Source organism: Ornithorhynchus anatinus, chromosome 1 (assembly GCF_004115215.2).
Source record: "Ornithorhynchus anatinus isolate Pmale09 chromosome 1, mOrnAna1.pri.v4, whole genome shotgun sequence".
In the NCBI taxonomy this organism is placed as follows: domain Eukaryota; kingdom Metazoa; phylum Chordata; class Mammalia; order Monotremata; family Ornithorhynchidae; genus Ornithorhynchus; species Ornithorhynchus anatinus.
In genome coordinates, this window is record NC_041728.1 from 81,109,371 (window position 1) to 81,130,875 (window position 21,505).

Genomic DNA, 21,505 nt, shown 5'->3' on the forward strand with positions numbered 1-21,505 from the left:
AAAGTACAATACAATAGGGTTGGTAGATATCATCTCTGTCAAAAAAGAGTTTACATTCTAGAGAAGGGAAAATACATTAAATATATTGCAGATAGGGAAAAAATGGAGTGTAAGAATTTGTACATCAGTGCTCTGGTGCTGAGGGTGGCATGAAAATCAAGTACAGATCTTAGTGCTTAGCTCACACAGAGGATCGATCAATCAACAATCCCATTTATTGAGCACTTATTAAATGCAGAGCACTGTACTAAGCACTTGGAAAAGCATTCATTCAATAGTATTTATTGAGCGCTTACTATGTGCAGAGCACTGTACTAAGCGCTTGGGATGAACAAGTTGGCAACAGATAGAGACAGTCCCTGCCGTTTGACGGGCTTACAGTCTAATCACGGGCTAACAGTCTAATCACGGGTTTACAGTCTAATCTGTAAATTTAGAACTTTAGAACTGTGGAAAGAGCACAGGCTTGGGAGTCAAGGTCATGGGTTCTAATCCTGTCTCCACCACTTGTCAGCTGTGTGACTTTGGGGAAGTCACTTAACTTCTCTATGCCTCAGTTCTCTCATCTGTAAAATGGGGATTAAGGCTGTGAGCCCCATGTGGGTCAACCTGATCACATTGTATCCCCCCCAGCACTTAGAACAGTGTTTGGCACATAATAAGTGCTTAACAAATAGGATCATCATCATTTTACAGTTAGTTCACTCCATACTCTGTCTCTATTAGTCTCCAAAAGTAATCAAGTTTTCTTAATTTGTAAAAAGAGCCACACAAATGGCTGGTTTTGTTATAGAACTCGGTTTTGAATTACTCATGGAAATCTTGGTTATTAATGGGCTTTATCTTGTTCTCCCTGGGTTATGATCATTTTCCTTCACAGTTGTAGTCAGTTCACCTTTCCTCTTGAATATGGTCTTTGTGGTGGCGTCTTCCTCACTACTGTCCATACTGACACAGTCTCTCCTTTGCTTTTTGATAGTTGATGGGCAGTGGCAAGAGTGGAGTTCTTGGAGTCAATGCTCAGTGACATGTTCTAATGGCACCCAGCAGAGAAGCAGGCAGTGTACTGCTGCTGCTCATGGAGGGTCTGAATGCAGGGGTGCCTGGGCTGAGAGCAGGGAGTGCTACAATCCAGAATGCACAGGTAAGGGACACTTGCCAAACTTCAACTGGACCCTGCATTTCTAAACACAAAGAGACATAAAGGTAAAATAATGCAAGCAGCATAAACTTTATAGCATTTATTCTGAAATAGAATTTTATTTTGAATTTGCATCTTGTGCTACTGAAAGAATTTTGTAAATGTACTTTAATGAAAATGTTCAGAATATCATTACTGTGGTTCACTTTTTTAAGCTTACTCCTAACCGTACCTTAAGTATGATATGAAATATGAAGAAAAAAATTATCCTCAAACTTGGTGTTTCTCTATGTAGTACTGCATGGGACTTACTTCTGTGTGTATGACTTTTTTGTAGCTAACGGTCAGTGGAATCAGTGGGGACACTGGAGCGGTTGCTCAAAGTCATGTGATGGTGGCTGGGAGAGGCGAATAAGGATTTGTCAAGGTGCAGCACTAACTGGGCAACAATGTGAAGGAACTGGTGAGGAAGTTAGAAGATGCAGTGAACAAAGATGTCCTGGTGAGAAATGACAGAAATAACTTGTTCACATTTTTTGGGTGGGCTTTTGATTAACTTAAAATACACAAGGTTTAAAATTTTCAGAAATGTAAATAGGCAAAGAACATCATGGCCATAGATATATCCTAACAAACTATGTCAGGTATGTCCAAATTGGAAATATTTGCGATATTAACAAGGATTTTAACAACAGAAGCATTGTGCAACAGACTTACATTTTTTAAAGAATATCGAATGAGTACAAATACATTATTTTTGAAAATTCTGCACTGAACTTTTTTTTTTCCCCTTGAAATTCACCATTGCTTTGGTCCCCATTTACACAACATAGAATATTCTTGTCATGAATCTGGATGATTTCACAGCCAAAAAAATAATTAATCATTTTACATCATATGAACTGAATAAATAACTATTGACTTCAAATTTTTCTAAGTATGGCTTAGGTTATCATGAGGTATGATGTATTTTTAGAAAATAGCTTTGGGGAAAATGTACTCTCCTGTCATCAATTGTTGGGGCAAAAGCTAAATTTAAGAAACAAGCTAATGTAAAGCAAGGAACCTATTAATACCTATTATAGGCAAGTCCAGTGTTTCTGGAACCATATCTCAACTGTGTATTCTTGAAGCACCACCCCCCACACCAGGTCTCTGATGTCAGTCAGTCTGCATGATTGACAGCTTTTCAGACTTGCCCTTCTTAAATCTATCATTACCAGCTACTGACCTAAATTGCTTCAAGTCCAGAGTTCTGAAGCACAGAGCACCAGGCAGAAGCCAGAAATCAGTTTGAAAATTGTTAAGTAATGAAGAAACGTTTGGGTTGGGATTTTTTTTTTTCAATTACCAGATCAATTGCCACATACAGACTTAGTCAGAGAGATGGAAAAGCCAAAAATATTGTCCAATCTATCTTACTGTCAGACTTAACATAAAACATCCTTATATGCCTAATCACAGATGCTTGCGAAACCTTGATTTTTATATTGCTATTATTACTAGTGGTAGTAGTTGTGCTATTAATGTTACTACTAAAAATAATAGTAACGTGGCCAGTATTTGTTAAGCCCTTACTATGTGCCAAGCACAGCACAAAGCCCTGGGGTAGAAAAACAATAGTCAAGTAGACTGAGGCCCTGCCCCTCAGGGGGCTCACAGTCTAAATAGGAGAGAGAATGGGCATTGAACCCCCATTTACAGCTAAGGAATCTGAGTTAAGTGACTTACCTAAGATCACCCAGCAGGCAAATGACAGAGCCAGAATTAGAAACTAGGTCAATAATAATGATAATGATAATACTATTACTACTACTAATAATAATGATACTAGTATTTGTTAAGTGTTTACTGTGTGTTAAGCACTGTACTAAGTGCTGGGTTAGATACAAGAATAATCATATCAGACACAATCCCTGTCCCACATAGGGACCACAGTTTAAGTAGGAGGGAGAACAGTTATGGATTGAATCTCCATTTTACAGATGAAAGACAAGGAAATTTCAAGTCAAGGAGATATACTGAGGTTAAAACACCAATAAAATTACTACACATCTTTTGGGATCCTTTCCTCAGATCCTTTCCTTATAATTTAATATTAAGTGTTTCAAGTAGTTGATTATTTTATCAGTATTGAATAAAAGTAATGTGTTACAAATGGATGCCTATATTCATCCATTTATTCAGTCGTATTTATTGAGCATTCATTGTAAGCAAAGCACTGTACTAAACACTTGGGAGAGTACAATATAACAATAAACAGACATATTCCCTGCCCAGAGGGGGAGACAAACATTAATATAAATAAATGAATTACAGATATATACAATTAGTGCTGTGGGGCTGGGAGCGGACATAAATGAAGAGAGCAAGTCCGGGTGACATAGAATAGAGTGGAAGAAGAGGAAAGAAGGGCTAAATCAGCAAAGGGCTCTTGAAGGAGATGTGCCTTCAATAAGGCTTTGAAGTTAGGAGGTGGGAGAAATTGCCTCGCAGGTATGAGGAAGGAGGGCATTCCAGAACAGAGGCAGGATGTAGGTAAAAGGTCAGTGGTGAGAAGACAAGATTGAGGTGCAGAGAGAAGGTTAGCGTTAGAGGAGCAAAGTATGTGTGCTGGGTTATAGTAGGAGAGTAGCGAGGTGAGGTACGGCGGGGTAAGGTGATTGAGTGCTTTAAAGCCGAGAGTGAGGAATTTTTGTTTGATGCACAGGTGATTGGGCAAATACTGGAGTTTTTTAAGAAGTGGGGAAACATGGTCTGAGTGTTGTTGTAGGAAAAATGGCAGCAGAGTGAAGTATGGAATAGAGTGGTGAGAGATAGAAGGCAAGGAGGTTAGGAAGAAGGCTGATACAGTAATCAAGACAGGATAAGATAAATGCTTGGATTTACATTTTGGAGTTTGAATGGAGAGGAGAGGGAAGATTTTAACAATGTTGTGAAGGTGGAGCTGTCAGGATTTAGTAATTGACTGAATATGTGGATTGAACAAGAGTTAGAATTAAGGAGTCAAGGATAATACCAAAGTTATGGTGAGAAAGGAAGGATGGTGGTACCTTCTACAGTGATGGGAAAGTCAGGAAGAGGGCACGGTTTGAGTGGGAAGATAATGAGTTTAATTTTGGACATGTTAATTTTGAGGTGATGCCAGGACATTTAAGTAGAGATGTCTTGAAGGCAGGAGGAAATGTGAGATTACAGAGAGGCAGGGAGATCAAGGCTGGAGATGTATTGCCTAGAGGTGGTAGTTGAAGCCATGGGAGCGTATGAGTTCTCCAGGGAAGTGGGTTTAGATGGAGAATAGAAGGGGACCTAGAACTGAAGCTTGAGTTACTCAAGGTTTCTGGTGATAAATTCACCTTTATTAATAATAATAATAATAATGTTGGTATGTGTGAAGTGCTTACAATGTGCAGAGCACTGTTCTAAGCGCTGGGGTAGATACAGCTGGGGTAGGGTAATCAGGTTGTCCCACGTGAGGCTCACAGTTAATCCCCATTTTACAGATGAGGTAATTGAGGCACAGAGAAGTTAAGTAACTCGCCCACAGTCACACAGCTGACAAGTGGCAGAGCTTTACCTACTGAAGTGTAGGTCTACTTCCTGTTCAGTGAAAATACTTTGTCTTCTTAAGTGATACCTGCACTCACATCCTCACAGAAATATTCCAGACCTTTAACTACTTCATGAAGACTTCATTCATTCATTCAATAATATTTATTGAGCGCTTACTATGTGCAGAGCACTGTACTAAGCGCTTGGAATGAACAAGTCGGCAACAGATAGAGACAGTCCCTCATTCAATCATATTTATTGAGTGCTTACTGTGTGCACAGCACTGTACTAAGCTCTTGGAATGTGCAATTTGGCAACAGATAGAGGCAATCCCTGCCCAACAACGAGCTCACAGTCTAAATGGGGAAGACAGACAACAAAACAAAACAAGTAGTCAGGCATCAATACCATCAAGAAAAATAGAAACCTCAAGGCTTACCATCACCTCACCAAACCCCTTCACATATCCTCCTAAATATTCTCTTCTTTCATGCTCACTTGCAGATAATAATTCCTGCCTGTGCTCATATTTACTTTCTATGTCTGTGCCCTAGACCCTAGCTCTTCAATCTTTCATAAATCTTGTTTTCACCCTATTTCTCTCCCTTACTGCTACCTTCAACCTCTCACTTTCCAATAGCTCCTTTCTCTTTGGCTTCAAACATGCTCAAGTCTCCTCTATACTAAAATAGTCTTCACTGGATCCCATTGTACCTGTGTGCAGGGAATCTTTCTGTTTACTGTTAAGCTGTACTCTCCCAAGTATTTAGTACAGAGCTCTGAATATAGCAAGCATTCACTAAATACGATTGAATGAATAAATGAATGAATTCTATTGTTTCATCTCACAATTTCCATTTTTATACAAACTCTTTTTATCTTCACTTCACTTCCTCTTTTAAAATGATATACAGGGAAGCAACATAACATAGTGGAAAATGCATGGCCCTGGGAATCATAGGACCTGGATTCTAATCCTGGTTCTGCCACTTCTCGACTGTGTGACCCTGGGCAAATCCCTTCACACTTCTCTGATCCTCAGTTTCCTATCTGAGAAATGGAGATTAAATATCTACTCTTCTTCCTACTTAGACTGTCAGCGCCATGTGGGGAGTGACGGTGTCCAGCCTGATTATCTTGTACTTTGTAAATACCTTCCTGCCTTCCTGCAAACCAGTTGAAAGAAAGAGGATTAAAATGCCATCTAATTTTGGTCATTTACCAATTGGTCTCTTTATTGATCAATCAATCAATCACTGCATTAAATACTTGGGAAAATACAATATAACAGAGTTGATAGACATGTTTCCTGATCACCATGAGCTTTCAGGCTAAAGAGGAGACTGACACTCTTTAGTAAATATATAAATTAACATGTGCATATTTATATATATTCATTATATACAAATATAAATAAATAAAATTAATTACAGACATGTAGCTAAATGTTATCAGCTGAAAGGCGTGAATAAAGGGTGTAAGGGAAATGCAGAAAAGAGTAGAAGAATAGGAAATGAGAGCTTTGTAGGGGAAGGCCTCTTGTGGGAGATGTGCTTCTAATAAGGCTTTGAAGATGGAGAGAGGCTCTTGGGCTGCTTCAACTTAATCTCATTTTTTGGCATCTCTTCTACACCTAACAATGGATATCCCACAGATAACCTGTTCTTGGATCCTAATTTTTCTCACTATACACTTATTTGTCTGAGGAGGTCATCTGCTCCCAATGACTTCAGATAAATCAGTGACATTTATTGAACACTCACTGTGTGCAGAGCACTGTACAAATCGCTTGGGGGAATACAATACAAGAGAATTGGTCAACATGTTCCCTGCCCACCATGATTTAATGTTTTAACTGATGGAATCAGGAAAACAAAATAAGTCAGGAGCTATCATTTGTTGGGTGGGCTGTATGTTAGTAAGCTCTAACCTTACAGAGCATATTTATACATGGAGTGTGGGCATGGAATGTGCCTGTTATACTCTCCCAAGTACTTAGTACAGTGTCTTGCACACAGTAAGCACTTGATAAATATGACTGATTGATTGATTGATTGATGGATTGATTGATTGAGTCCTGCCTACCATATAAGTTAAATGTCTCAAAACACCTAACTCCTTGTATTCTCCCTACATGCACACTTTCCTCCTCCTAATCTTCCCATCATAATAAACAATAACAACATCCTCCCTGATTCCAGAAGGCTTCAAACTTTGTATTGTCTTCAACAAGTTATCTTTCAACTTTCTCACTTGTCTGTTATTTCTCCACAATAACTCCCAGGTTCATTCATACTCTTCACCCAAATAGTAGAGGCTTTGGTACCTTGTACTGCCTCCAATCTTGTCTTGACAAGACTATGATATAGCTTTATTGCTTCTCCACATGCTTCTAGCCTCTTCCCACTCCAAGACTACTCTCTGGAGCTCAGATGGTCCTTCTAAAATGTCATTCAGCTTACATCACTCTTCTCTCCCCAAACCACTCCACATTACATAGGAATTCCTGGCCAGTGGCTTCAAGGCACTCTACTAGACTTCTGTGTCTTGCTTTTATGATCCCTACAGCAGCTAGACTCCAGTCTATGTTCTTTCATCCTTCCAAATAACCTTACTGAGCTTCCTTCAAGATTCCGCTGACTCTAACTCCTAGCTTGTATAGAATTATCCACTTACACCAGCCCTCTGAATATGAAAGGGGAAGGAGTTTCAGGTAAGAGGGAGTGTATGAGTAAAGGTTTAAAGAAGAAAAAGTCAAGAACAAAGCTGGGGTATACTGATTAATAAGAGAGATAACCCTGCTGAAGCAGCATGATCTAGTGGAAAGAACATTTGCCTGGTAGTCAAAGGATCTGTCAACACCTGTCTTCTGTGCAACCTTGGGCAAATCATTTATCTTCTCTCTGTCTCAGTTACCTCATCTGTAAAATGGAGATCAAAATTAAGCATGGACATGGACTGTGTCATCTTGATTAGCTTATATCTACCCCTGGCACATAATAAGCACTTAAATAATACTTTTTAAAAAGGGTCTAAAAAAGAATGGTCAGGAGTTTTAGAAGGTTTCTAGTTTATTGCAACAAAGGACATCTAACTCTAGGTGTTTCTGGTCAGTAAAGATATCTATGCCAATATAATCTAAAAGCATGCTCTATTTGTTAATATTCAGAGGGTGTTGAAAACACATCAATCAACTGTATTTATTAAGCACTTAGTGTGTGCAAAGCACTGTACTGAGCACTTGGGAAAATACAATACTGCAATAAAGAGAGACAATCCCTGCCCACAATGATTCTAGAGGGGAAGAGACAGACATCAGTACAAGTAAAAAAATGTAAAGAAATAAAACTGTAGATCTATACTTAAATGCTGTGGGGTTGGGAGAGGAGTGAAGAGCCAAGGGAGTGAGTTAAGGTGATGCAGAAGGGAGTGGGAAGTAAGGTAAAGTGGGGTTTTGTCTAGGAAGACCTCTTGATGGAAATGATACCTTTGGGTAAGGCTTTGAAGGGGGGGTAGAGTAATTGTCTGGTAGATTTGAGGAGGGAGGGCATTCCAGGCCAGAGGTAGGATGTGGGCCAAGGGCTGCAGTGAGGCAGGTGAGATCAAGTCACAGTGAGAAGATTAATACCAAAGGAGTGAAGTGAGTTGTAGAAGGAGAGAAAGGAGGTGAGGTAGGAGGGTCCATGGAGATTTAAAGCCAATGGTGAGGATTTTGTGTTTGATACAGAGGTGGATAAGCAACCACTGAAATTTTTGAGGAGAACGGTAACATGCCCAAGACGTTTCTGTAGAAAGATAATCCAGGCAGAGGAATGAAGGATGGACTGGAGTGGGAAGAGCCAGGAGTTTGGGAGATCAGAAAGGAGGCTGGTTCAGTGATCTAGGTGAGATAGGATGAGTGATTGTACTAATGTGGTAGAGGTTTGGATGGAGAGCAAAGTGCAGATTTTAGCGATGTCTTGAAGGTGGGACCTACACCATTTGGTGATGGAATGGATATGTGGGTTTAATGAAAGAGCAGATTCAAGGATGACATCAATGTTATGGCTTGTGAAATGGGAAGGTTAGTTGTGCTGTCTACAGTAATGGGAATGTTTGGGAGAGGACAAGGTAGGGAAGATAAGCAGCTCTGGTTTGGACATCTGGTTTCCCCCGATTAAACTGTAAGCCTGTCAAATGTCAGGAACTGTCTCTATCTATTGCCGACTTGTTCATTCCAAGCGCTTAGTACAGTGCTCTGCACATAGTGAGCGCTCAATAAATACTATTGAATGAATTGAATGAAGTTTGAGGTGGCAGGAGGACATCCCAGTAGAGATGTCCTGAAGACAGGAGGAGATGTGAGCCTGGAGATGGCGAGAGCACTCAAAGGAGGATATGTAGATTTGGGTATCATCACATAGAGATGATAGTTGAAGCTGTGGGAGAGAATGAGTTCTTCAAGGGAATAAATATAGATGGGAACAGAAGAGGACCAAGAACTGAACCTTGAGGGACCCTACGGTTAGGGGATCGGAGGGAAAGAAGGAGCCCACGAAGGAGACTGAGAATTAATGGCCAGAGAGATAAGAGGAGAAGAAGGAGAGCACAGAGTCAGTGAAGCCAAGGTTGAATAATGTACTCAGGAGAAGGGGATGGTCCACAGTGTTAAAGGCAGTTGAGAGGTCGAAGAGGATTAGGATGGAGTAGGAACCCTTGGAGATCATTGGTGACCTTTGAGAGGGCAGTTTCAGGGAGTGAAGGAGACAGAAGCCAGATTGAAGGGGGTCCAGGAGAAAGTTGAAGGAGAGGGATTTGAAACAGCAATTGTAGATGAACCAATACATCACATTTTATCACAAAATCAAATATCTAAAGAATTGAATGTAAAACAAAGAATATCATTTTGCTCATAAAAAATAGGATTATATGTTTAAAGACAGAATTTTCATTGATTACATTATTTTTTCATTTACACTGTATTGTTCAAGACGACATGTGTATGTCATTTAAAATAACTGAAAAAAGTTGAATGGCATTAAATGTGCAACATAAAAATCGTTCGTTTTTCCTGGACAAAATTGTTAAAATTATAGGTAAGTAAGATAAAATTTAATTAAGATGTTTTATGTGGAATGTATAATTCAATCCCTCAGCATACCAAAGGTTTTTTAGATAGTTATTTTAGACAATTTACATTTGTAAATTGAGAGATAAAACTGAGCTGTTGCAATAGGGTTTTCAAAGATTGCCACCTGCTGTTAGCAAACTATTTTACAAATGTATTTACAAGGAACATGCTCTCAAGGCATTATGAATTGTTCATTGGGGTTGTTTAAAGACTAGCATCATTCTAGGCAAACTGCATCAACAAAATGCCTCCAGTTTGCCTAGAATGATGCTAGTCTTTAAACAGTAATAAGATGGAAAAAAATTGTAACTATTTATCCTCACAGGCAAATTGTTTCCGTGCGTACTTACCCCTGACATTGACAGTGATTTACCGCCGACTATCCCAATTGCATAACAACCATATAATGCCACCAAAAAAAAATAAAACTTATCACTACTAAAATGCATTGGAAAATATTATAAATTATGATGTCGATAATTATGAAGATGGAGTCTTCTTTGAGGATTGATGTATAAGCCTTGGTCCAGACACCTTAGTACTGAGAAGCTGTTGAAGGAATTGACTGTGGATTGATTGACTGTGCTAATCATGTTTCTGTTAGAGAATGGAGAGCAATGACTTAGTCAAGTAGGTGTGCAGTATATTGCAGACTTTCCTAGCTGGGGTAGGCTAGTTCAGATAGATCTTGAACAAGAAGTAATATAGCAATTTATGAAACAATCTAATTTTTCCTAGATTGGTTTAAGGAAGTTTCCTCTTTGTCATAGGCTATACAAATCTTATGAGCTGGGTATTCTTGTCAATATGCACTTGTGTATAGATGTGATTTGCGTTTGTGAATCTAAAACGACCGATGTAATTGTAAATGCTTGTACTGTTAAACATATATAGTTTGTTAATGATATCTTAACTGTACAAGTAGGAAATCAATACCTTTTTTAGCTTCATATTCAGTAATGCTGGTTGAGAATTGAACTTCTCAAAATAGCAATCTTTTTAAAAGTGCTTTTTCACAAAACAACTAGCTGGGTCCACTTGGTTTTTTCCCTGAATAGGAATCTGCCACTGAGTCATGAACACTTGAGTGGTTAGTAGTTATTATCTGATGGTAGTGACTGTAGGATTTCGATGTTTCTTGAACTTTAATCCCATTTAGATGGACAATTACTGCAGAAATTCTGAAACGAACAAACCACTTTCTAATAAACTGTTCCCTCTCTTTATCAGTAAACAAGCCCAGGCAATGTTATTTTAAAGCAACATTTCTTTCTTATGGTATTTTAGAGCAGTATTATGTTCATTCTTAATTATTGTCTCATGTTTCTGGAAGCTACTATAAATTTCAGTAGTGCATTTATGCTTCGCTTAGTCTGGATGCAAAACAAATCCATCAAGTGCCAAGAGACCCTCTGTTGTCAGTGAAGAAAAAAAATGTACATATTACTTTGGTTTGAACCTTAATGAAAACAATGATAAATCACCTTCTATGTTAGCCTAAAGTGACACGAGACAATCAGAATCCTTTAATGAATAGCTAATATTTTTCTACCAACATTAGGAAATTTCATCAGGGAAGGAGGGTTATTAGCAATGAGGTAAAATGTGTAGATAAGATTGTGAAAGAGAGAGGGCACTAAAGAGTTGGTAACATAACTGGTAAAATCTATAATGTAAAAATGAATAGGAGAACTTAAGGAAATTATCCATTAATTAAAGCAAAAAGAAAAAAATAAGCAAACAAAAATTTGGTAAAAAAATAGAGAGCTCTTTGGCCTAGAGTATGTAGATAGAAATTGAATTAATAAATTCACCTGCAATTGCTCTCATTTCTACACTTCACTAAGGCTGACCTTATAATGGCAGTATTTATGACCTAATACTTAAAAGATTGATTTCTTAAATAATATTATTTATATGGTTTATTTATTTATTTGATCATTATTTATCTGATATTTATCAGACATTATTGATCTGCTATTATCAGATAAAATAACTGGCCTGAAGGTATTTATAGAACCAGTTTATAACCTGCAGGAAAAGCATATGCTCCAATATATTCCTTCTACTATCTTTCTGTCACAATAGTGGGAACTGAGCAAGTTCAAGAAGCAATAAATAGGTACAAATGCTCACCCACAATGTCAAAAGATGTAACCTAATGTTAATGGGTCCGTGTTTTAATTTCAAATTCACCACAGAGACTTTTTTCAACCAATTCTATAGTGCGTTGATATAGCTATCATGTGTACAGATGGTGTGAAACCTAGAATGTACAGGGGACTAAAAGGTTGAATGGCTGTAAATTAGATATAAGAGGAAAATTGATGCAGATTTTTTATTCTTATACTGTACTATATTCTGTGTTAGCATTCCTTCCTTCACAAGTTCAATGGCTCAAAGGTGGAGAACATTCATCCTCTAAAGAAACAAGAGCTAAAATTTCTAGATCTCTGTCCACTGTATTTGATGATATTTGCAGAAAGCTACTTCTGCCATTGCCATCACTGGGTGATGGAAGAGGTGAATTTCATCCATGGTAAAGGGAAATTCAGTTTATCATTCCACAAAAAACATTGGAAAAGTGATATTTCACATGTTTTTAACAGTATTTTTAGCAATTGTCACTTCTGTAGGTATCACTTTAAGGAACCAGTGGTAAATACACTAATATGCAGGGAAAAATGGTATATTATGTGATTGCTCTGTTGGCTTTCTTATTGTGACTTCACATTAGTCAGAATTAGTACATTTCCCAAATAAAACTCTGGTGTTTAGTGTGAAAACTACTTTCCATATCAAATCAGTGTAAATCCCAAATATTTTTTCCATTAAAAAAAAATAGAAAAACATAGTTTTTACAGGATAAAAGCTAATTGCTAAATAAATGCCACCTTAGTTTTGGCTAGCACAATAGTTCCATTCTGTGACTCCAGCTAAAGTTATGGAGGAGTTTTAAAATGGGGTTTTTCCTATCCTTCAAAGCTGAGCCCTCCATATGATCTATCTGAATGAAAGAATACCATATTTCCACTTCCTCAATTGTTGAACAGGTGATTTTCCAGCTGAAACTCAGAGGCAAAAAAATCTTTACTGATACTAAAACTGATGATCATTTATTAGGGACTTAAAAAGGAAAGGTTATAGAGATATTTCAGAATATTTCACTATCCTCAGTGTAGTAAAAATCCAAGTAGGGGAAACAAGAATAACATTATAAGAACAAATGGCTTTTAAATAAAGCCTCCTTCTAGCTACAAAATAGAGAATTCTTCAAATTTTTGACGACATTATTACTGGGAAAGGGACAAGGCCTTAGCTGCAATAGTGGAGGGCTGAGAAGTGTTTTATGTAGCAGTAATGGTAGAACTTGTAGCTTTCCCTCTTTGTGTAGCAGAATAGTATGACTCAAGTGGTAGAATCAGACCTAAGATCACTGCAGTAAAGAGGAAGAGAGAATTTGACCAGAAAGGGATAAAGGATATGAAAGAAATGAAAAGAATCAGATTAATCTTTCAGAAGATGCACCAACAGTTACATTTGTGATTGAAATAAAGTTTCCACCTGTCAGATGCACAGTATTTGGACTATTTGAATTACCCAACTGCCTTGACACTCACTGTGTGTCAGCAAAATTTATCTCAGATTCAGAATCCATTCATGATTCTCATTCAGTCTCCACATTTATGATCATTTCTTGGAAATGAACAGTTCTTAAATGGCATTTCTAAAGAGTGATCATATTGCAGGGAAAATTTAACAGATGTTAAATTGACTCTATTGAATGCTATATAATCCTGGGATAGTGTGGTGTTTTCTTTGGTGTTTGTGTTCTAATATCCCTAGGTAGTCAGGAACCTTAACGGGGAGCTAAATGAATATTCTTTAAATTACTATGGGACTATGTGAAAGGGAATAAAACAATAGTACAATTTTCTCGCCACTGATTTTTAGCTGCCTTATGAAGATAGTTTGGAAAAATATCACATGTTCATAGTGAACACAAAACTAGATATGAGTCATTCAAGCAGTGCTAAAATTTTTCAAAAACTGCATACTCTATAGATAGGAATGTAGCTTATAGAAACTCTGCTCAGTCTTATGTGATTTAGCTCTTCTTTATTGCTTACCACCACTACAAAATCTAATAAATGACCTTTATGAAAGCAAAATACTATTAATTCCAAAATTCAGTGTTATTCTTTGAACATTTACTGTGTGCAGAGCACTGCACCAAGTACTTGTGAGATAAAATGTGTTCTCATAATATCCCGACTGAATTATTGTGTCAGTCTCCTCTCTGATCTCCCTTCCTCCTGTCTCTCTCTACTCCAGTCTATTCTTCATTCCACTGCCCAGATCATCTTCCTACAGAAACGCTCTGGGCATGTCACTCTCCTCCTCAAAAACCTCCAGTGGTTGCCTATCAACCTTTGCATGAAACAAAAACTCCTCACTCTTGAATTCAAAGATCTCCATCACCTTACTCCCTCCTACCTCACCTCCCTTCTCTCTTTCTACTGCCCACCCCATACACTCTGCTCCTCTGCCGCTAACCTTCTCACTGTGTCCCATTCATGCCTATCCCACACCTGGCCCCTGGACTATCCGGCGTTGACCCCTGGCCCACGTCCTACCGCTGTCCTGGAATACCCTCCCTCCTCACATACGCCAAACTAACTCTCGGCCCCTCTTCAAAGCCCTATTGAGAGCCCCACCTCCTCCAGGAGGCCTTCCCAGACTGAGTACCCACCTTTCCCTCTGCTCCCCCTCCCCTCCCCTCACTCTCACCCTCTGCTCGTCCTCCTTCTCCTCCCCCCAGACTGTGCTCATTTGTATATATTATTTATTACCCTATTCATTTTGTTAGTGAGGTGTATATCTCCTTGATTCTATTTATCTTGATGATGTTGTCTCGTTTTTGTTTTGTTCTGTTTTGCTTTGCTGTCCGTCTCCCCGTTTAGACTGTGAGCCCATCACTGGGCAGGGATTGTCTCTATCTGTTGCCGAATTGTACATCCCAAGCACTTAGTACAATGCTTTGCACATAGTAAACGCTCAATAAATGCTATTAAGTGAATGAATGGATGGATGAATGAATGAATGAATGAATGAATGAATGAATGAATGAATGAATGAATGAATGAATAAGATACAGCAGAGTTGGTAGTCACGTTTTCTGTTCACAAGGAATTTACAGTCTAGAGGGGAATTTACGACCTATAGTAAACAAATGTCACCCTATCATTGTCTGGATTAATAATAGTAATAATAATAACGTTGGTATTTGTTAAGTGCTTACTATGTACTAAGCACCATTCTAAGCGCTGGGGTAGTTACAAGGTAATCAGGTTGTTGTCCCATGTGAGGCTCACAGTCTTAATCCCCCTTTTACAGATGAGGTAATTGAGACACCGAGAAGTTAAGCGACTTGCCCAAAGTCACACAGCTGACAGGTGGCAGAGCCGGCATTAGAACCCATGACCTCAGACTTCTAAACCCATGCTCTTTCCACTGAGCCATGCTGCTTCTCTAATTATGATTTTTTAATGATTAATGAATTTCATGTAAGCACTGGGATAACAATGAAGAGCAACATAGCCTTGGGGAAAGAACACAGATCTGGAAGTCAGAGGACCTGGATTCTATAATGCTAACTCTGCCAATTCCCTGCTGTGTGGTCTTGGGCAAGTCACTTAACTTTTTGTATCTCAGTTTCCTCAATCTAAAAATGAAGATTCACTGCCTATTCTCCTTCCTACTTAGACTGGGAGACCCATGTGGTTCAGGGACTGTGTATCTGTTCTAATTAACATATATCTACCCCATCACTTAGAACAGTGTTTGCAACATAGTAAGTACCTTAGAAAATATCATATATATGTATAACCACCCAAACATCATCTCCAAAAAATGGCCGATGGGAAGATCCTATGTGTTTTTTCAGTCGAGCTGGTGGAAATGGCCATTGTCTAAAAAGAATAGTGTAACAGGTTGGTGGAAAGAATGACAGGCCACCAATGCTATCTACCCTCCCTACCACTAATCTTGAGGCTGCTCTGCTTATCAACTCTGTAGTTTGCTCCAAAGACGCTTCACAGTTGGAATTATGTGAAGGGTGGTCATCTTGAAATAACAGCCTTTGCCAATGGTGGACTAACACCAGATCAGAATGAAGATAATGAGGGAGAAGCAGCTTCAAATGAGTCTCTCTTTTTTTTCCCTACCTCTGCTTCCCACTCCCCATAACCTAAGATGAAGATGCACTTGTGTTTTTGTCAGCCTGTCCCCACCCAAGTGATTAATAATAATCATCATAATCATAATAGTAATAATAATAATATCTGGGAAATCTCCTAACATTGGTTTTAAAGCACTCATATAGCTCACCCCATTTTACCTTACTTCACTAATCTACTACAGTCCAGCTGCACACTCACTCATCTAGCACCCGCCTACTCACTGTGCTCCAATCCCATCTATCTCACTGCCAACTCCTTTCCCCATCATCCACCCTTGCCTGGATCTCCATCCCCTTCCATATATATTAGTCAACTACTTTCTCTGTGTTTAAAGCATTCCTAAGGTCATATCTCCTTTAAGTGGCCTTCCGCAATTAAACCCTGTTTTCCCTGGCTCGTTCTCCCTTCTGCATTATCTATGCACGTCAATCTGTGACATTTGGTCACTTGATATATGCCCCACACCAACCCCACAACACTTATGTACATATCTTTAATTATATATTATAAATTACTTATTTATTCATATTAATGCCTGTCTCCCCTCTGGACTGTAAGCTCATTATGGGCAGGGAACATGTCTGCTTTATTAGTTCTCTCAAGAGCTTAGTACAGTATTCTGCACATAGTAAGAACTCAATAACTATGATTGATTAATTTATTGATTATTTTTTCAGTGTATATGTGATATGCACTGCATTAAGTGCTAGGGTAGATATGCAGTGACTATGCATCTGTTAATCAGCTAATCTCTTCTATCTCTTTGTCTCTAATTCTACTTTTTATTTTTTAGTGAATATACTTGTGACATTTGTTAAGTGCTTACAATGTGACTATTTATGGTCATAGATGCCATCAGATTAGACAAGATTCCTGTCACATGGGAGACTCATAGTCAAAATTGGAGTGGGACAGGTATTTAATCCTTATTTTATAGATGAAAAAACTGAGGCACAGATAAATTAAGTGACTTGCCCAAGGTCTCACAGAAGACAAGCAATAGAGCAGGGATCAGAATTTAGGGCCTTTACCTCCCACCCATGCTTTTTCCACTAGACAATGCTAAACATTCTGCATTCTGTCTCCATCTGTCTGTGTTTCTGTCTCTGTCATGCACTCTTCATCTCCCTTTCTTACATTTCTTTTTTTCTCTCTCTAATCCTGTACCACTGAAACCTGTATGGAAACCCTATCTGCATAAACTCTGAACCTGTTCCACTTTGAGTTCCTGAAAATATCATGATGTTACTCAAGAGGTCCTTAGCACATCCCCCAGAGGGCGACAAGACTCAGATCTAAGAAGAAATATCTTACTTTAAAAAATAAAAGAAGGAAGTTAGTCCTTTATAATAATTGCTTTGGAAAACTATTCCAAGCATGCAAAGTGCAATGAAGACTTTAACGAGACAATTCATCAATATAAAACCCTTAAATTAATTAGCAAACAGAGAAAACTACTAATTTAAATCTGGTTTCCTTCCTCAGGGAAGATAATGTTGTTGGAACATTTCAAGGTAGATAAAGAAGATAGAGAGGAAATCATGATCCATTACAATATATGTTCCTGGTCTAGTAATAATGACGAACTGATTTTCTTTTAATTTGGTGTGACATCCTTTTGGCATCTTAAATCCAAGTTAGGGCAGATGGTGTCATGTGCAATTTTCCTAAAGGTGATCAAGCCTATAATCTCTTCTGAAAACAGTTTAACAGCATGCTTCTGAAGTAAGGTGGAGGGTTAATGAGAGCAGCGAGGCTCAGTGAAAAGAGCACGGGCTTTGGAGTCAGGGGTCATGAGTTTGAATCCCAGTTCTGCCACTTGTCAGGTGTGTGACTGTGGGCAAGTCACTTAACTTGTCTGTGCCTCAGTTACCTCATCTGTAAAATGGGGATTAAGACTTTGAGCCCCACGTGGGACAACCTGATTCCCCTGTGTCTAGCCCAGCGCTTAGAACAGTGCTCTGCACATAGTAAACACTTAACAAATACCAACATTATTATTATTATTTTGTAAGAACTAGGTGTTTCAACCACAGATGCAAATCACTACTTCTTGTTGATGATGATGATTATGGTATTTGTTAAGTGCTTACTATGTGCCAAGCACTGTTATAATACTGGGGTAGATACAAGGTAATCAGGTTGTCCCACATGGGGTTCACAGTCTTAATCCCCATTTTACAGATGAGGTAACTGAGGCACCGAGAAGTTAAGTGACTTGCCCAAAGTTACACAGCTGGGCAGAGCCGAGATTAGAACCCCCAACCTCTGACTCTCAAGTCTGGGCTCTTTCCACTAAACCACACTGCTTCTCTGCTCCTTGTTGTTCCCAACGTCTCAGTTCTTGCTATTCCCCCAAATCTCTGTCTCCTTGTCATGTCTTACGCTGTCGAGTTGCCTCCAACCAATAGCGACTCCATGAACACATCTCTCCCAGAGCTCCCCACCTCTGGTCTGCAATCGTTCTGGTAGTGTATTCTATAGAGTTTTCTTGGTAAAAATACAGAAGTGATTTACCATTGCCTTCTTCCACTCAGTAAACTTGAATCTCCACCCTCGACTCGCTCCCATCCTGCTGCTGCCCAGGAAATGAGAGTTTGTACCAGATTGCTTTCCACTTGCTAGCCATTGCCCAAACTAGGACTAGAATGGGTATGCCTCTGCTTGACCCTCCTTTAGCTGAGACTGGTAGAGTACTGGAAACTCTCCAGATGCAATCCTGAGAGGAGACATGTCTCCTACAATCCATGAAACTGAAGTTGTGTACACTCTGAAATGTGGAAATGCAAAAATAACAAAAAGACTACCTTAAAGTTATATAACATTTTTCCTTATTAATATTAAAATGCATGACCATAAGTATGAATCACACAAAGTCTAAATTTCTCCCAGGCACTAAATTAGTCAGTTTGAAAGGAACACTATATTATGCGACTCTAGGTACCATTTAGAGCATTGTAGTAGTTTACATGATGATGATGATGGTATTTGTCAAACACTTGCTATGTGCCAAGCATTGTTCTAAGCGCTGACGTATGTTGCTTGCCACAATGCAAATGGTCTCCTATGGTCTAAAGGTAATCAATCACATCTAATGAGCATTTCTTGTGTGCACAGCACTGTACTAACTGTTTCAGAGAATTCAAAAAAATAGAGTTGGTAGACATGGTCTTCCAAGTGGCAGTGGGGTAGAGTTTGCGTGGAAAAATTACAAGTTCTATTTTGGACATGTTAAGTTCCAGTCATAGGTGGGACATCCAGGTAGACATATCCTCAATGCTAATGGAAATGTTAGACTTCACATAGGAAGAGAGATCAGAGCTAGAGATGTAGATTTGGGGATCATCTAAGGGGATCAATCAATCAATTGTATTTATTGAATACAGAGCACTGTTACATAGCACTTGAAAGAGTACAACACAACAAAGGGAGAAGAAAAAGAGGAAATGAAGGCTTAGTCAGGGAAGGCCTCTTGGAGGAGGTGTGTCTTCAATAAGGCTTGGAATTCCAACCCAGAGGCAGAAAGTGGAAGGTTGGCAGTGAGATAAGCCAGATCAAGGTAGAATGGGTAGTTTGGCATTAGAGGACTGCAGTGTGAGGTCTGGGTTGTAGTAGGAGAATAGCAAGTTGAAGTAGGCGGGACAAGTTGAATGAGTGCTTTAAAGTCCATGGTAAGGAGATTCTGTTTGATGCAGAGGTGGATGGGTAACCCCTGGAGGTTCATGAAGAGAAGGGAAACATGGCCTGAACATTTTTTGTAGAAAATGATATGGGCAGTAAAATGAAGTATGGATTGGAGTGGGTAGAGACAGGAAGCAGGGAAGTCAGCAAGGAGGCTGATATAGGTATCAAGATGGGATGGGATAAATACATGGATTAACGTGGTAACTGTTTGCATGGAGTGGAAAGGTTAGATTTGACCACTGTGAAGGTTTAACCAAGACGATTTAGTGATAGATTGAATATATATGGGTTAAATGAGTGAGAGGAGTCAAGGATAATGCCGAAGTTATGGGCTTTTGAGACAGGAAGGAGGGTGGTGCTGTCTATGGTTATGGGAAAGTCAGGCGGAGGACAGGATTTGGATAGAAAGATGAAGAGTTATGTTTTAGACATGTTAATTTTGAGGTGATGGCAGGACATCCAAGTAGAGTTGTTATGAAGACAAGAGGAAATGTGAGACTGCAGAGAAGATGAGAGATCAGGGCTTGAGATATAAATTTGACAAGTATTGCCATCGTATTTGCCAAGAAAGAGATCATTTATGACCTTTGAAAAGGTGGTTGAGAAGGTGAAGGGGTCAGAAATCATATTGAAGGGGCCAAGGAAAGAATTGGAGAAAAAATAATTGGTAAATTGTTAATATTCTCTTCCAGGAAGATAAAAGTTACATTATTACCTCCCAGGTGAGATGGGGTCAGAGCCTCCATGGGATAGCATTAATAGAATGATAAAGACTTGGGGCAGAAAGAAGAAGATAATTTGAAAGAGGCAGAAAAAGATAGAGAATGGAGAACAGTAAGAGGGAGAACAAACAAAAGCAACATGGTCTAATGAAAAAAATACAGGCCTGGGAGTCAGAGGACCTGAGTTCCAATCCCAGATCCACCACTTACTTGCTGTGTGATCTTGGGCAAATCACTAAACTTTTCTGTAAAATATGTAAAATCTGTAAAATATAGACTAAATCCTACTTCCTTCTACTTCATTTGTGAGTCCCAAATATGACAGGAACAGTATCCAACCTGATTAGCTTCTATCTACCCTAGCCCTTAGTACAGTGTTTGTTACATAGCAATTGCTTAATAATTACCATAAAAAAAGAAGGGTATGGAAAAAGGAGATGGTTAAGTGATTTTCTCGGGATGCAGTGCCAGAGAGAGTAGCAGCATGGCCCCTGACAAAGACTGTAGAAATCAGGACTACATAATCCACTTTCTCTTTCTAATGTGACAGCGGCAGTTTTCTTTATCATATAGGATAGAAATGATGCATTAGTGGGGCAGAAGTAGGTATCTTGGAACCAAGCTTTCAGTCTCTCTGATTTGAGAGAAAGCAGTAGGGTGACAAGGCAATGAACGCACTGTCTTCAGGTGGTAAGCAATTATGCAGGTAATAAAATGGAGTCACAGAGAGGTTAAGTGACTTACCCAAGATCACAGGGTAGACAAGAGGCAAAGTCAGGATTAGAACCCAAGTCTTCTGATTCTCAGGCGTGGGCTCTTTCCAATAGGCACACTGCTTCTATATTCAAGGAAGGCTCCTAGGAAACACCAAGTAACAGTCTGGAAGACTATGCTCTCTACAATGAGCACTTGGCAGCCATCTCTATCAAATAGCATGGCCGCCACTTAGCCACCTCCAGTCTCCAGCACAATCTCCATTTGAGTTGAGCTGAGTTAGTAACAGTCAGTCAGCTAATCACTGGCGCCTCCTCCCCCTTCCATCCTTTAACTGTTG

General features: G+C 39.0%; 1 protein-coding gene across 4 annotated transcripts in view; it reads left to right on the plus strand.

Annotated features, from left to right (window-relative positions):
- ADGRB3 (adhesion G protein-coupled receptor B3) overlaps nt 1-21,505 on the plus strand; it is a 688,563-nt gene that overhangs the window by 259,358 nt on the left and 407,700 nt on the right. For all 4 annotated transcript variants that reach the window (XM_029069998.2, XM_029069995.2, XM_039912307.1 and 1 more), the window contains exons 7-8: nt 980-1,144; nt 1,479-1,643. In XM_029069998.2, the coding sequence (XP_028925831.1) occupies nt 980-1,144; nt 1,479-1,643 (330 nt within the window). The remainder of the gene's footprint in view (nt 1-979; nt 1,145-1,478; nt 1,644-21,505) is intronic.